Raw genomic sequence first — 16,427 nt, forward strand, 5'->3', positions numbered from 1 at the left:
AAGGGCCACAGGCAGTTTGTGAGACGACCCCCAAACTCTGAATTCAAGCCACAGTACACAGTGAAGACAGTGAAGCATGGAGGTGCAAGCATCTTGATATGGGCATGTTTCTCCTACTATGGTGTTGGGCCTATTTATCACATACCAGGGATCATGGATCAGTTTGCATATGTTAAAATACTTGAAGAGGTCATGTTGCCATATGCTGAAGAGGACATGCCCTTGAAATGGTTGTTTCAACAAGACAATGACCCAAAACACACTAGTAAACGGGCAAAGTCTTGGTTCCAAACCAACAAAATTAATGTTATGGAGTGGCCAGCCCAATCTCCAGACCTTAATCCAATTGAGAACTTGTGAGGTGATATCAAAAATGCTGTTTCTGAAGCAAAACCAAGAAATGTGAATGAATTGTGGAATGTTGTTAAGGATTCATGGAGTGGAATAACAGCTGAGAGGTGCCACAAGTTGGTTGACTCCATGCCACACAGATGTCAAGCAGTTTTAAAAAACTGTGGTCATACAACTAAATATTAGTTAAGTGATTCGCAGGATTGCTAAATCCCAGAAGAAAAAAAATGTTTGTACAAAATAGTTTTGAGTTTGTACAGTCAAAGGTAGACACTGCTATTTTTTTGAACACACCCCTTTCAACTAATTGCCCAATTGCACAGCCTTAAGAGCGTGCATATCATGAATGCTGGGTCTTGTTTGTTTTCTGAGAATCTACTGAACCTACTGGTAACTTGTTTGCCACGTAGCAATAAAAAATATACTAAAAACCTTGATTATTCTGGTTAGTCACATTGTACTGCTATTATTTTGAACAATACTGTAAACTTCCCTATTTAAAGCATTACTCAATAACACATATTTAGGTGAATCACATCACATAAAAACACTGTGTTATTAACTGTTGCATTTACTGTAGGAAATTGTAATATATTACAGCTTTAAAATATCATGGTAACTATCACACTCTATTAACAAAGGCCAATACTACTGTATTCACTAGATATGGTAAATTTATCAACTTAAAAAATGTACTATGCAGTTTGCTATAATAAATACTAAAGGAATAAAATGAGAATAAAAGTATTTTCAAAGAAGCTATAGCTACTTTTTTATGGTAACTTGTTGTGTAGCTAACTACTTTTTCAGATGGATAGCTAAGCTGTATCTTAACTACTTTATTTATGAGTTGCTTGTAGCTCGTTTTACAAAGATTTCACAGTATCTTTCCCAAAACTTCTGTATTTCATAAAATTAAAAGTATTTAGTAGAAAAACATTAATTTAACATTCATGTAGTAGCGTTGAAACATCACAAGTATTTATTAATATTAAAGGGTAGCCGAGTTGAGGTGGGAAATATCCTAAATCAGCATAAATCACAGACAGGTGTTGCATGTCTGTTTGTCCTGCCCGTCCTGCTTTAGTGTTGTTTGTTTTCTGGTAATTTAACAGCAGCATTGACAATAACTTGACATCTAAAACATTTGCGTCCGAGCTGTGGCGCAGTGGTTGATGCACATGTTCCAGACATGGAAAACACAGGAACCTTGGGGTTGTGTCCTGGTCCCTCATTCCTGTTCTCCAGTTTGCTCTTCACTGTACAAAGGACAAAAGGCACTCCCTGCCTCCATTATACAGGCTACTCGTATTTTTAGTCTGATTCATTGGCCATAAAGAGAAGACAAAAAACAAACAAAATTAAAAATAAATTAAACTGATAGAATTATTTTTAACTAAACACAAAAAAACATTCCAACAGATAGAAGTTATTTTCTATCAGTTTACTCGAATTACAGAAAACTTAATACATGAAGTTGTATGTGTAAAAGTGATCTACACAGTTTCATGCAGTGTAAATGCAAATGTCTGTGACACCCAATTGATGATAAACTGCTCTGTTGCTATTGCAAAGATTGTGAGTTTGATTCACATGCACACACATCAGAATACAACTTAACTTTACATTTCAGCTTTTCTTCATCCATTATTTCTTAATGTTTACTATATGGTCGAGTGGGTAGTATCAGCCATCTGAGTATTCATTTAACATACTATGATTTGAGACAGACTGATTCTAATTTTGATGACTGTTTATGAGGGATATTATGCGGCGAATGAACAGTGCTGAGAGGAATTGGTTCCCATTGCAAACTGGGTTTGTTACGTTTTCAATTGGCAGACGCTTTTATCCAAAGTGACTTATATTGCATGATAGCGTATTATACATTTGAGAATGTGAATACATATCATTCTGAGGATGTGCAATCCCTGGGATCGAAACCATGACCTTGACCTTTCATTTTTTCAAGTGTATTTCACGTGTTAAACCACGCACAAGGGCCTCATTCATGAAACATTCGTAAATATATGAGTCAATTCCGAGTAATTTGCACTTAAAAAAGACCTTCCCGAAAACTTTCTTCCGGTTTCACAACTACTTTGTAAACACCATATTTGATAGTAAAAATGTGTGTATATTAATGAATTCCAATCGAAACGACATCACGAACAATTTACACAAATAATCTTTATGCTCAGGTTTCATGAAAGAGGCCCATAGTGTTAATAATTAAAGGGGCTGTTTCAGCAGCTTCCTTGTTGACTGCTGGGTTCCAGTGGAATATTATCATAACATAAAAGTGGCTCCAACAGGGGCCATTCTTCTCTGAGGTCATGGGTTTGATCCCACAGGGATTGCACATACTCAGAAACAAAATGTATACTATGCTATAATAAAATGTAAGTCGCTTCGGATAAAAGCGTCTTTCAAACACATATGTAAATGTAATGTTGCTTTTAGAGCATAAATGTCTGCAAAATAAAGTACTTTAGTGTTTAGCTTGATAGTTTAATGGAAAGCGAGGATAGAACTACAAGCTTTTCAAGGACAGAACTACAGCAGTCTACTTCCTGCGTACATGATGTCACTATCCAAAGTTTATGAATAACCTCATTACACAAGGATATGCAAAAAAAGGGGCAAGGCTTCTTTAGAGAAGAGGAAGAGTTGCAACAACCCATCATGTTAAGAGGCGTGACCCCTCCATTCAACGTGCCCTAAGCAGTAATCAAATCACAAAGCACTTGGCCAGCTAACCAATCTGAACTCACTGCATATTTCTGAAGGACTGGCTTTAAAGAACAAGGAAATCCTCATCCCATTTTTATGACAGTGAAAATAGCGGTATAGAAAACAGGTAGTATATGTGTATCAAAATGCGTTTAGTAAAAACCAAACATAAACACAATGAAAACTTTAAAAACAGCCACAAAATGACCTGAAACTATGGTAAAGCTTGAAAGGAGACATCATTTCTTTCACGTTTGCTTTAAAGAGATGTAGACTGCACAAAGGTGCATAATGTGATAAAAGGACCTTTCTTGTCTTAATGGTTCCATAAAAAACCTTTATCATCTGAAGAACCTTCTCACAAAAGTTTCTATATTGAAGTGTAAATACTCTTAAATACAAATGGCTGTGACACCCAATTGATGATAAACTGCTCTGTTGCTATTGCAAAGATTGTGAGTTTGATTCACATGGACACACATCAGAATACAACTTAACTTTACATTTCAGCTTTTCTTCATCCATTATTTCTTAATGTTTACTATATGGTCGAGTGGGTAGTATCAGCCATCTGAGTATTCATTTAACATACTATGATTTGAGACAGACTGATTCTAATTTTGATGACTGTTTATGAGGGAATTTATGGGAAGCAGGAATAATTTCTTGTCTAAATTGTTCCATAAAGAACATTTAACATCTGAAGAATCTACTCACGAAAGGTTCTTTGTGGTGAAATAAGGTTCTTTAGGTTATAAAAAGGTAAGAAGGAGAGGTTTTTTGAAGAAGCTTTGACTGATTATTTTATGGTATCGCTGCAAAGATCATTTTAAAGCACCTTTATTTTAGCAAATTTTGAGTGTACCAAACAAGTGCTTTGCTGTTTATAAACCAACATAATTGTCCATATACACGCTGAGCTAATTTGTATGCTAAAAGCCGTCTCGTAATAAATGTTATATCCAAATTTAAAACTTTAATTTTGCACAAGACAATGTTCCACATCTGAATGGAAACGTATTCAAAAAGATAAAAGTCCATCTTTTTCCACCCGTCCAAGGTTTTTGCCTGCCGAATTTTTCCATGATGTCAGAGCCAAAATACATAAAAAACTGCCTATTTAACAGACATTTACTGATTCTATGAGTCTATCATCACCCACCACATACGAAACAAAAAATGAAAAATAGAATGCAATGCTGGTGACTATGACTATAGAGCAATATGCTATTGGCCAACTGTTTTTGGATTTTTTTTATTTTGACTGGATCTGTTCAATTAATAAGTAGATACAGTCATGTTTTCAGTGAAGACAGCACAGCTACATAACACGATAAATACATAAAAAAAAACAGAAACCCAATTTTCAAATCTAAGTGATTACACTTCATCAGAATTTGCATATGTTTATTTATGATTTTACCATATGATGATATAAATATAACATCCCTAACCCATCATCACCACTCATGTGCAGACAGATATTTATAGAAGTGAAATGGGCAGTGGCCAGTGAAGATAGAAGCAGTGAATATGAAACGGGCCCCGAAAATCTTGTGCTAAGGTATATTGGTAAATATACACACCCATGGAAATAATACTATACTTGTTACTCCCCCCCTTAAAGCATTTCATCGGACACGTGTAGCAGGTTACTCTGTGACTACAATGTACATTTAAACAAAATTTTACGATGACTATAAATTAAGGTGCGGAAGATTCTGGGTCGTATCGTAGGATATATAGGCTATGATTGATTGGTTTACATTCAAATGACTGAACACATGCAGAAAGTATTTTTATAGTCATGCCTATATTTGGACAGGACAGCAGAGAGCAGACAGTGGAGCGGGACTGGCAAAGGACTCTATAGACAGAACACTTTTGGCGGAGCTCTACTGTCTTTGTGTATTTCAGACTGAAAGTGGCGCTCAATGTAGAATGCTATCTTCGAAAACACATAATAATGCTGTATTGTTGTGAATATTGATTTTTGATGTTACAAGTTGTGGACAATTTTGTGAAAATAAAGATCTCAGAACAATTTACTGTAACTGACTGCACGAAGGACTGTGTTATTTAATAAAAACAATACAAACAGGCATGCATTTACATTGACATTTCACCTTTTTTGTTATTTTGCAATTGTTTTGCTTTCTGTAACATAGATCTTTAGAATATTTTCAAGAATTTCACAAGAGCACATTTAAAGGATTTATACCAATGTAATCACTAATGTAATGGTGACTTATTTATATAGGAATTTGGCCGTTGCTTCATGTTAGTCAATTTTTCAATGACTGCTTTGTCATTGCACTCTGTGATCTTGTGTTAAATGCATCCCCTAAGCCAATCCTTAGACGTTTTCTTAAGAAAATGAACGCTCGGTTAGCGTACCGTAAAAACAAGCAGAAAATTCTGCCTAAACGTGGTCTTATCAGGACATGCTGCAATTTCATTTTCACCACATATTTACTTTGGAATGTAAAAAATGTGGGACCCTGTTGAGCTCGGGAGGGGATAGGGTGACTCTGCCCTACATATCCCATCTGTCTGCAGAAGCCAAGCGCTAAATCGCACTTTATGACTTAAAATAGTAAGAGAAACCCCAACATTTTTTTTTTGATAAATCTGAACACATTTACGAGTTAACCAGAAATCAGGCGACTGATCGCAAAGGGAGACAATAGCCGCTAACATCGGACACACGGAAATAGGTTTCTGCAGGGTGGGATGTCTGAATTTACAGTATTATGTGGTCAAGTGGATTAATATTTTGGAGAGGCAATGCCCCACCTGCCCATACAGACAAGCCACGGCTGATGTCCAACATATAAAAATGAGACCTGAGATATTCTAATACTGTACAACAAAAACGAGTAAATACTGTACACATTACCATTACATCATATCTATCTGAAAACAAACAAAGCAGAAACGTAGCAAATGTAATCCTTTCTTGCAATGATCTGTTTGATAAACGGACTGTAGATACATTGAGTTTTGTATCTAGTGCTTGAGTACGAAAGGATTTCAGGTTTAAAATGATTTTAGTCCTGAAGATCATGAGGGTGTAGCATCACAGACTTAGGTCCAGAATGATTTTCCTCATCATGATTCAGGTTGTTCACACGTGACCTCTGAGGCCGGTGATAATGATTCCAGTTCATGATCTTCTACTGCAGTCTATTTTGAAGATAAGGGAAATTTAAATATCAATAAAGTACACATTTTTATGCTTCAGGGCCATTCAATATGAATTAAAAACATTCACAGTTACTGTACTAAGAGTCAAGACTATAAAATTATATAATATTTCATATTAAAATGTGATTGTTAATATTTTGCACATAATCTGAATCTCAAACCAATGTAACCTTACAGAAGTGTTTTACCTGATGTTCCTGGTTCTGCTGCTCTGTGTTGGCAGAGGTATCAGCTGGCTTTTGTATTTTCTGTGATCAGGACAAACACACATTTTACATAATATCTACAGTAAATGATACCTTTCCAATTTAGAAAATGTGTTTTAGTAAATGTCAAACTATTGCAAAATTATGACACAAACCTGAAGACACTGCAGAAAGCCTGCTATCCCTGTTTGTTAAAAGCAGTGGAAGAAAAGATGTTTTAATATTTGAAGTATTTAACTTAATAATATTCAGATCGACAGTTCATGCACATGTGCAGTATACTGTACTGTTATTCGACCTGGATTAAAATTTCACATCATGAAAACTCTATTAAGAAAAGTGGGCTGTTTTCCCAAAAAGTGTAAACATCGAGGCATTTTGTGTGGCTATTAAAACATTGCTCTTCTCATCATCTCTATTGTCTTTTAAACCACATTTACTTCATTTATTTATTATATTTACATGAAAATTATTTTTGAATGTCATTGTAAACGGGTAATTAAATAAGAGCTGATCAGAGATCTGCTGAAAACTTCATTCATGTTGACCACACACTGACAAACACCAGTTTAAACACCAGCAAAAAATCAATACACACATTACAAACCATGTGCAACACGAATCATCAATAAACCAGAATGCTTAACTAAGAAAGAATAACAAATATGGGTCTGAGATTAGGCAATATTCTTTTAGCAAGGATCACAGATTAGCTGGAATATTAAATATTAAGAACAAAAGATAACAAAACAGCAAGATGAACTAAGTGTAATGTAAAAGGGATTAAACAGATTTAAATGATTTCATATCTAACATGGAATCATTTCTACAGTAGTTATACTCACAGGGTTCAAACATGATGAAAATCAGCACAGTGAGTGTAAACAGGCCTTCAGATGGATAGACAACCGTCCTCAAATCCCCCACAGCACGATCACCATTAACTAAACACACATATCAGAATGTTAGACAGTAATACATATATTTCACTTCAATTTTATGATGTTGGGTTATAGGGATATAGTTCACAAAAATTGTATCATGACTCCCCCTCGAGTTTTTCCAAGTCTATAAATGTCTTTGTTCTGATGAAAACAGAGAAAGAAATTTGGGTGAAAACAACAGTTCTTTGACCCTGTTGACTATCATAGTATAGGAAAAATAACAATGGTAGTCAAAATTTTGCTGTCCTACATTATGCCAAATATCTTCTTTTGTGTTCAACAAAATAAAGAAATTTATTAAGTAAATTTTCCTACTATGGTAGTCAACAGGGTCAAAAAACTGTTTGGTTATAAGTATTCTTCCAAATATCTTTGTGTTCATCAGAACACAGACATGTATACACATTTAGAACAAATTGAGGGTGAGTAAATGAAGACAGAATTTTCATTTTTGGGTCAACCGTTTATTTAAATAATATCTGTCAACAGCATCAAACACTGGCTAACAGCAAAGTGTTGTGTTTTCTCACCTGTTTTTAGTATCAGTTCTGTCATCAGAGCAACAGCCATGATCAAAACAACACCAACTGATCCAAACACATACAAAAAAGTTCTGTAGGGAACATCTGTAACACAGATTAAAGCGATCAATAAGATTTACCAAATTCAATGGATATTCATTTAACAAATGAAATAGTGGGACATTCAAGGATATAAACAACAATAGCCAGTAAATATGTTTGTAAAGCAAACTGTTCTTTAAAATGAATTGGTATTGTGTTTTTTACCATACACTTCCATTTACCTAAAATAAAAGTATATTTTCTCCAGATCCATTTTGTTTAGATGGTTTGTTTGGTTAATTTTTTTAAGCTAATGAAAGCCATAACACTTTTAGCGAGCAAGACGAATTCTGACAATACTTCAGCTTTGGGTGCAATTGAACCCAAGGGTCAAATTACCTATGAACAAATGTTACCCTGAGTATTTCATTTAATTAGCATTTTATTAAACGTTGGTATGATGTTTTGGAAGATGTGTGTCGCAGCGTTGTTAGATGTCTAAATTCTGAGTGAACAGTTATAACACTCCATAACTCACTGACAGACACAGAGCACGATTAAGGAACAGGATGTGAATTCACACTCAGCTTGTTTGTGTATCTGGTTGTCTGTGCATGTGCTGATGCTCACGTCATTTTTATTTGTATAGAGTTTAAAACAATTCACATTGTTTCAAAGCTACTTATAAATGACTACAGGGTCGTTTACACTTTGGACCATAACTATGAAGATAAAGTTTTGAAAAACGCGCTTCTTAAGTCCACACCACAACTATAACAATTAAGATTCAGATGAATTATATTGTTCTGTTTATAAAGCATGAAACATTATGTCAATTTTATTAAGCATAAGCTATGTATTTAAAGAGTAACTGTGACTACAATGTAGATTTAAATAATGCCTTTACAAAAGTTTATTCTATTAAGTCTACACGTGTCTGATGAAACGTTTTTAAGGGGAGCAAACATAAATAGTATTATTTCCATGGGTATGTATATTTCACAATATACCTTTCACAACCATGGAGATGTTACTATACATGTTCACTCCCTTTTACAATAACTTAAAAATATAGAAAAAAATGATAAGTAAATGATTGTTCCGCCCGCCTGTTTATTTTGTGTTGGTTTTGCTGTGTGGTGCAAAGGCTGGTCCAGTAACAGGTAGTAATCAGCCTAGTGTATACACCATGTCCACTCTCATTTTTCATTCGTTCTTTTTCATGTGTGCCACCCGGCATGCACATACACATTTACAGACATACACATCCATTTTACACTGACCACACGCATGTAATTTATTATTTGCTTTATTTTTTTTCTCTATACATCTTTATTGTTTGCGTATTCATTTTTCTCCATATCATAAATAAATTCTTAAATTTGTTGTTTGCCTCTTCTGTTGCGGGTTACAAGCTAGCCGTAATAATGATCAATACTCTACCCGGCTCTGTAAATCCCATGTACATTGTGATCATCCACAGCACTTGTAGAAATACAGCAGTACAGGTCCATCCAGCAACATCTGTACACAGAAGATTTTATAGAAATACTCAATAAAGGTCAGTCTTCACATCTAAAACCTAATATAACATACCTTTAGCTCAGATAAATAATTATTTTAAAAGTGTTTTAATAGTTTTCATTATTTAGAAATATAACCGTACCTTTTTCATTTCCCATTGATGTAACATAGAAATAAGCCATAACTGCCATCATTATGAACATGAAGATCAACCATGAAGTAATATTGAGCAAATTTACACCTGAAAAGCATTGTGAAACTTAGTTATAAAAAGACTTTCTTGATTTTATAGATCAATATTGAAGGCAAAGTAACAAAGAAAAGGTCTCAAGTCTGACCCAGTTATCACTGTTAAATGTCATGATTTAGTTAGACTGAAAACTATCTTGAATGATCCAAACACTGAGATTCGACATCGACTGGTCTAAACTTTTAAATTAAGATGGAAACAAGTAGATAGAATTCAAAAACATTACGTCAAATGAAGTACAGAAACTGTATTCAATATTTGATCACACAGAACTAGAGACAGATTTAATCCTGTAGTTAGAAGAGGAAATTTAACACATACTTACAGCTTTTCTGTCCCCCCTTAATGTCAACCAAACAGGAAATTGTCAGAAAAAAGAACATTGGGAAAAGTACAATGACAAAAAAACCTAAAAACAGAAGAATAACATATATGTCAAATTTGAGGTTCACACCACATTACAAACAAACAACAACAAAAATACAAAATAATATCAGTCCTCACTAAAACATGTTTTTTGATGATGGTTACAAACAAATGTATTTGTCTCCTTTATTGCTCCTGAATAAGAGTCACATCTGTTTTACTTCATGTCTGTTTGAGTACATTCATATTACTGTTTCCAGAATATCAGCTGCTACACTTATTGTTGTTTTTATTTAATGTGACAATTCCTGACTGCATTTATCACTAAAGAACAGATGTAAGTCACTAACCTGCTCTGCTTGCAGATCCAAAAGTGAAGAATAAGAGGATGAATTGTAGTGATGGCAGGGAAAAAAGGATGAATGCTGCAAACCATTTGTCTACAAACTTCCATAATACGACAGCGATAGCACAGAGCAGAAGCACCAGTCCAAACACGACTATTACAACAGCTTTGTCAAACGTAGCAAAATGTACAACTGTTTCCCAAGTATGTCTAAAAAGAACTGACACAGAAACAAAAGATAATTATCATGAACTCCGTACCCCATTTTTAAGGGGTGTGTCTAAACATATATCCAGACTGTACGGGCCAATCACATTCAAGTGGTATCATAATGCTGCATCTGATTTACAGGCATTGCTATACTGTCCTGACCTCAGTCCTATCAAAATCGTGTGTTGCATTATGAAGTAATGGTGGACAACTGTTGAGGTTATCATAAATATGGGAAACACGCTTTATACTTGGTACGGATTAAATACAAGTTCAAATGTATTTTCAAATCACCAATTTCTTTTTTAACATTTTACACACTGACCATTTATTATTAAGGTTTGTAATTCATGATATTTTTAGAAAGACACAATATCAATAAGGTTAACATTACAAAGGAGTAGTTCACTTCCAAATCTGCCCCCATTCACTTTTCATAGTAATTTCTTTCCTACTATAGAAAGTCAATGGGGTGCAAATTTTGAAATGAATTACTCCTTTAAGTGTTTATTTGTTATGTTTTATTTTGTAGAATAGTCACAATCAGTGGTGTGCAGTCAGGCACTTTAAATAAATCTTTCTAGTCAAAATGTTCGTTTGTTAAAGGAAAAGTGTTTTTTTACAACCACTGATCTATATAAATGACTGGATTGCGCAAAGAACGTTTAACCAATGGCAGGAGGTGAAGCCACCGGACCTTATCGGGCCGCCATCTTGGTATACCCAACTGACAACGAGTGCTATTGAATTGTCAAAACGATGATCTAAAAGAAACTGTTTTCAGAATATTAGGCGTGCGATACATTTTATTTCACATGTTTATTGTTAGTCTACTTCTGAGGTTTTTTTCAAATGTTTATGTTTATTTTGGGCAGAACTGCGATGTATATAAATCAATGTATAGAGGGTGAGTGTGTTTTGCACACTATTTTAAAGGCACATAAGTAAATCTTTAGAAATAAAGCTTCATGACTTAAAAGAACATATGCAGCCTGTACTAATCTGTATTTAGATTTCAGAATAAGCACATTTGTCATGTGTTGAGGTGTCTCATGAGTCTGCTGATCTGATATGTACGCTACTGTAATGAAAATGAACGTAACTCATTCCATATCTAATAAGACAAGAAAATTCTCGACTTTAAATAATCAACCATTTACATGCTTAAGACATTTGCGTTGTAAGAACGTGCTGTGAGACATTAGATATAAAAACAGGGACTGTTAATATAACATTTGGGTATACCAACATGGCAGCGATTTAGCTTCAGTGTAATGACGTCATAAGCAATCCAGTCAATCATATAGATCAGAAGTTACAACCCAAATTTTTGCTGCAACTTGATGTGCATTTCCAATTCAAATAAATACAATCACTGTAGTAGAATATGTGAATTTACTAACCTGAAAAATAAACTACTGTAAAAATGAGTAATTCACCTAGAACGGTTATACCTGTAAACATAAATGTTTGCAAATAATTAAATAGTTCATGGTAAGAATTAAAGCAGATAAAAAAAGCAAATACAAATCTCATAAAGATTAATAAATTGAAGTGAAATAGAGTTCCCTTTCTGTCAGTCTCTCGACACAACGTCTCGTTCCCTCCATCAGGGAACTGAGGTTACATACGTAACCAAGACGTTTTTTGTAGGAACACTTTACAATTGTATAATTAATTGCAACAATAATAAACATACTCAACACTTTCTCTGAATATGGAGCAACATTAATCAACGTCAGAGGCCTCAGAAGACAAAGAGCACAGCAGAAGATCGTCTCATACAGAAATCCTGTAACACAATCACATGTTTTATGTATAAGATTGACTAATGTGTTAAAATATACAGGAAAGTCATGAGAACCTGAACTAAATGTAGAACATTGCTACTGATTACAAAATAGTTGTATTAATAGATAAGAAACACTCACCTTCTGTTACACCCCACAGGAGAAAAGCCACAAACATCATAATATTTGGGAGAAAAACATAAAAATATCCGAGAGTCTTGACAGGTTTTTCTGAAGTTATAAAGAAATACAGAATGTTAGTAAGAAAATAACATTTTATTAATAATGTTTTTTTTAAATTGCACCAATAATGCCCTTTTGACCAGATAAAATATTTATCTCTGGGAAAGGTCAGGGTCAAGATTTTAAGGGGTGGTTTACTGGAAAGATTAAGCCAAGAATAGGATTTAAAAAAGTAGTTTTACGAACATGCCTGACAAAAACATCTTACTTATTTGCATTTTGAGACAATACAAAGATATGTCAGAGCAAGCTGTTTTAAGTCTTAAACCCTGTACGTGAAACTGGCCCTTAAAATTTGAAGATGATATAGACCAAATCTATACTCTGTGTGTATAAAAGCGATTAACAACTTAAATTGATTAAATTCAACAAAAAAAGATTTGTTTTACCACATGTACTGATGTGCGTTGAAGTTTGAATTCATTATAATTATTTTCCAGTTTACCTTGAATTTTTTGTGTCAGCACTGTAAACGTAAATGTGACTTGACCACATGGGGGCGCTGTTTACATTTTAAATCAGACTTACATTTAAGCATTTAACATTTATTTAAGCCTTTTGGTTAAATGCTGGTTAGGTTTATGGGCTCATTGTTAATGGTTTTCTTATCAAATATGTGCATGAGGACTGTAAAGTGTTCTTAATTCTACAAGTATTAGAGTATACATCTTTTGAACATACCTTTGTTTTGTGATGTGCAGTAGATCAGACAGCAGATTATAACAGCACATCCACATGCAGCAATACACAGAATCAACACCATTATGTGTAAAGCAGAGAAACCTAAACAAAAAACAAGATTGCAACTTTACATAACAAAAATAAATACTTTAAACATTGTTTTAAACCTTTTATAAATGCTTTTGGCATTGAATTTTACTAAGGATGACAAGCTTGTAGCAAAAAATTACCAAGCAATAACATGGATAATAATATTAAAAGCCACATAATTAACCGGAACCAATATGTTTATCAAGATGTGGATCAAAACCAAGAGAACAAACTTTTGTCAATTTAAAAAGGTTTTAAATATTTCACACCACTGGAGAGTTTTGGATTTTTTCTGTCATTTTGGTGTGACCCAATTAGCGCAATGGCTGTGCTAAATAGCATTCGTCATTAGAATTAGTGTGACCAAATTGTACAATGAGTCTTGGAACGTTATTCTTAAAGATCAACTATTTCTGGTGAAAATTCAAAGTGCAGGTCCATTAACAATCTGGTTGATATTATCCTCATTTCACCGTGAGGAGTTTATTGACACTAGAATGAACGATTAAATTAAGTGATGCTTCTGGTTGATCAAAGTAAAACAAAATTAATGAGGTATTGATCCACTTTTAAGTTTGCATAATTAATCATTATTTTCCTGTTTGCTTTGAATTTGTATTGGGTAAGGCACTTTAAATCACCAAGAAAGGAGTGCCAGTGACAGTGAGGAGTTTAGTAATGCTTTTATTACATTTTAGAGTAAACATTATTAAACTTTGTCAGGTTGACAAGTTGTGTTTTGATGTGTGCGATTGCCGACAATCACAATCTGTTTCAAATAAACAACAGACACTTCTGTAACATGTATTTCCCAGTACTTGCATACTCTTGCTACACACTCACATCTACACACATTTAGGCTATAAGTGGGCAATTTGGGATGCAGCACGAGTATATTTATAGCTGGCTGATACATTTTAGGCCTTTTTATAACTTTCCGCAGATATAGAAGCATAATTATTTTTTAATATTATTAATTTTACAAACTTTGATAATATAGAGAGACACTCTGTATGGTTGTCTAATTCCCATATAATAAAACAGATTATTGTAAGATACATGAATGAAGTTTTATCTTATGACACTGTATATTGTTTAAATATACTCTTCAAAAACAAAATTGATTTGTTTTTTAAAAACCTTTAACTCTTTTCATCCATTAAGATATGTTTGTGTTTTTATCTGTAACTCACCCAGTTGCTGAAGTGTTACAGTTGCGTTATCTGAAAGTCGTCCAGCAAACACTTGACACATGTAAAGTCCTTTATCTTCAGTTCTGACTCTCTTCAGTCTGAGAGAGAAGTTTCCTCTGTGGATTTCATCACTGAAGAACTCAACTCTGTCTGTGTATTGCGCGTCTGATGCTTCTGATACAGTTACTTTGTTTTGATAGAGCAGAACCATGATATATTCATTTTCAACTCTTTTCTTCCATGAAACCTCTTCAATGTCTTCAGGTGGGATGTGAGAGTCCACAGAGCAGTTCAGAGTCACGTTTTTACCAACATACATTGATATCAAATCATCTGATCCTGTCACCATCAGAAACTCTGAAAGAACAGAATAAAAAATAACGACATAAATCCATTTGAATAAGTGAACATTATTCGGTCAGAGATCATGTTTCTTACCAACATCTTTAATTTGCAGCACAGTTTCATGAGACTCTTGTCCACTGTGAACTGTACATGTGTATTTTCCTTCATCTTCAGCTGTCACATTCTTCAACAGGAGAGAGAAATTTCCCTGTTTAATGTCGTCAGTGAAGAAATGAGCTCGATCATGATAATCCTCATGCTGGACTTCTGGTCTAATATCTCCATCTTGATACAGATGAATGAGAGTCTGTGAGTCTGATCTTTTCCATTCCACCTCCAGATCCTTCAGTGATAAGAGTGAATCAACAGAACAGGGCAGAAGAACTGAACCTCCCAGAGGAACAACCAGAGGACCTGACGGACCCTTCACTGTGAACCCTAAAAACAATCAATAAACATTAATATACGTAAAAAACAGGTGGATTCAATTCAATTAATTCATTTCTTTTTAAGTTTTAAGCTGATTTTAAAAATGTTTATTTTCTCTTGGGTTGTGAACGGAAATGTTTTAGTCTGTCTAGCCCTAACAATTTTTTTTGTAAATTAGTAAAAGTGTAATATGAATTAAGATGGATTTACTGTTGAAACCACATTTTTGTTGTTTGTTTTAAATGTAGTAAATCTTGATTAATTCTCGTAAGGTAGCTTAAAACCTTGAGTCATTTAGATTTTTTAATTGCAGGCTTAATTCTCATTGTGGAATTGTTAGTCATTTATCTTTATTTATCGTTGATACGAGAAGACGTACGTGGATCATTTTTATCATGTAGCCTACCACGCAATTCCGACATATGCATTAAATTTGTTTAGTGGCGTTGGTCTCAAGTCAAATATACAGTTGAAAGACGGATGTCGCTTTGAAGCCCATTAAAGTGTCTCTTCGTAAATGATTAAAACTCACCATCTGCGATCATCAGCAGTGCCGACAAAAAATGAACGGTAGAGAGGTGCATCTTAAAACGTACACAATTACACAAATCAATCATATCTACTATAAGTTGCAGTAAATATTATTTCGTGCCGTCGGGCGATCATGTTGGTAAAATGTCGACAGATCAGCTTTTACTTTCACTTTAATCGGTGTACTTTCTCCTTTAAATTCTCGCAGTGGGTGGGTCAATGAAGAGATCAGGGATTATTAATTTAACGTTAGTTAAAACGCGTACTACAACAAGCAAATACAACGCACAATACGCTAACTTAATCAAACCAAACCAAGCAACAGGGGAGAAAATAAAAATTAATATGAGAACTATATCATCTGAACTACACCGTCAAGAATTACCAAACTACTATTCCCATAATGCACTGCACTCTGCCAACGC

General features: G+C 34.2%; 1 protein-coding gene across 2 annotated transcripts; it reads right to left on the reverse strand.

Annotated features, from left to right (window-relative positions):
* Positions 1–1,204: 1,204 nt before the first annotated feature.
* Positions 1,205–16,177, reverse strand: LOC130426864 (uncharacterized). 2 transcript variants are annotated; one of them, XM_056753832.1, is made up of 16 exons: positions 16,004–16,177; positions 15,136–15,480; positions 14,698–15,054; positions 13,415–13,516; positions 12,632–12,721; positions 12,400–12,492; positions 12,104–12,154; positions 10,495–10,710; positions 10,104–10,187; positions 9,671–9,769; positions 9,448–9,528; positions 7,972–8,067; positions 7,343–7,441; positions 6,653–6,681; positions 6,480–6,539; positions 1,205–1,670 (listed from the first exon to the last, which is right to left on the reverse strand). In XM_056753832.1, exons 1-16 carry the CDS (start codon positions 16,086–16,088, stop codon positions 1,608–1,610), a joined length of 1,950 nt encoding a protein of 649 aa, XP_056609810.1. In that variant the 5' UTR covers positions 16,089–16,177; the 3' UTR covers positions 1,205–1,607. The 2 variants fall into 2 exon arrangements, with proteins under 2 accessions (XP_056609810.1, XP_056609809.1); XM_056753831.1 differs by lacking the exon at positions 1,205–1,670 and adding an exon at positions 1,697–6,270 and having other exon boundaries at positions 16,004–16,176.
* Between the last annotated feature and the right edge of the window lie 250 nt (positions 16,178–16,427).

The sequence above is a fragment of the Triplophysa dalaica genome, chromosome 7 (genome assembly GCF_015846415.1).
Source record: "Triplophysa dalaica isolate WHDGS20190420 chromosome 7, ASM1584641v1, whole genome shotgun sequence".
NCBI classification, from domain to species: Eukaryota; Metazoa; Chordata; class Actinopteri; order Cypriniformes; family Nemacheilidae; genus Triplophysa; species Triplophysa dalaica.

Excerpts from the sequence above, each read along its gene's own strand:
- LOC130426864 (XM_056753831.1), bottom strand. The coding sequence starts at position 16,088 with ATGATTGATTTGTGTAATTGTGTACGTTTTAAGATGCACCTCTCTACC. Across the intron at positions 12,155-12,399 it reads ATATTCAGAGAAAGTGTTGA|GTATAACCGTTCTAGGTGAA; the intron begins GTATGTTTATTA and ends TTATGTTTACAG. Across the intron at positions 8,068-9,447 it reads CATGGGATTTACAGAGCCGG|ATGTTCCCTACAGAACTTTT; the intron begins GTAGAGTATTGA and ends TCTGTGTTACAG.